Source organism: Protobothrops mucrosquamatus, unplaced genomic scaffold (genome assembly GCF_001527695.2).
Source record: "Protobothrops mucrosquamatus isolate PMUCROS unplaced genomic scaffold, P.Mucros_1.0 scaffold19513, whole genome shotgun sequence".
Taxonomy (NCBI): Eukaryota; Metazoa; Chordata; class Lepidosauria; order Squamata; family Viperidae; genus Protobothrops; species Protobothrops mucrosquamatus.
Window position 1 is genome coordinate 1,557 of NW_015405272.1, and position 1,154 is coordinate 2,710.

General features: G+C 38.9%; 1 protein-coding gene across 1 annotated transcript; it reads left to right on the forward strand.

Moving 5' to 3' along the window:
• Positions 1-391: 391 nt before the first annotated feature.
• On the forward strand, positions 392-1,103 carry LOC107301915 (vomeronasal type-2 receptor 26-like; the record flags this gene model as incomplete). The annotated part of the gene is made up of 1 exon (XM_015831072.1): positions 392-1,103. A coding segment is annotated over exon 1 (712 nt), but the record flags the coding sequence as incomplete, so codon positions are not given.
• Positions 1,104-1,154: the final 51 nt, after the last annotated feature.

Sequence of the window (1,154 nt, forward strand, 5' to 3'; positions counted from 1 at the left end):
CTTTTGTACATCATTGTAATTTAAGTATTCTTTCAGAAGTAAAAAATATTTCCCCACAATAAAGGAGAAAAATTAAGAACTGTTTTAAATACCCCCAATTTCAAAACCTTTTATGCTTATCACCAGGTTCTTCCACTTTCTCGATGCAATGACCCTTGTTTCCTTGGATCCTGGAAGAAAGGGATTGAGGGGGATCAATTCTGCTGCTATGCCTGTGTTCCATGTCCAGAAGGGAAGATTTCAAATCAAAATGGTAGGATAGGAATTCTATCATTTTTTATTAGAATTAAGCAAACTTTAATAAACTACTTGGAGGCATCAAATTAATAAGACGATTTTCAGTAATATGAAATGCTTAGATGAAAAAGTATCCTTGATTTTTCTTCCAGATATGGATGACTGTTCTGAATGTTCAGAAGATCATTATCCAAATAAAGAAAAGAATGGATGTATCCTGAAAATGCTGATCTTTCTAACTATTGAAGAAGCCTTAGGAATTGGTTTAGCCTCGGCAGCTCTTTGTTTCTTTTTCTTGACATCTTGGGTACTTGGAACTTTTATTAAGCACAGGGATACTCCAATTGTCAAAGCCAACAACAGGTTCCTCACCTACACCCTGCTTGTCTCTCTTCTGCTCTGTTTTCTCTCCTCTTTGTTCTTTCTCAGCCATCCTGGCAAAGTGACCTGCCTTCTCAGACAATCAACTTTTGGAATTACCTTCTCAGTGGCCATTTCTAGTGTATTGGCCAAAACCATCACTGTAGTAGTGGCTTTCATGGCCACTAAACCAGGATCTCCGATGAGGAAATGGGTGGGGAAAAGATTGGCTTTTTGTACTGTCCTTTCCTGTTCTCTCTTCCAAGTATTGATTTGTATTATTTGGCTGTCAACATCTCCACCATTTCCTGAGTTGGACATGTATTCAGAGCTCCAAGAAATAATTTTACAATGCAACGAAGGGTCAGCTTTCTTCTTTTATTGTGTCTTGGGCTACATGGGTATCTTGGCCATTGCCAGCTTTTTTGTGGCTTTTCTTGCCCGTAAATTACCTGACAGCTTTAACGAAGCCAAGTTCATCACCTTCAGCATGTTGGCATTTTGCAGTGTGTGGGTCTCCTTCTTTCCAGCCTATCTGAGCACAAAAGGAAAAGCCA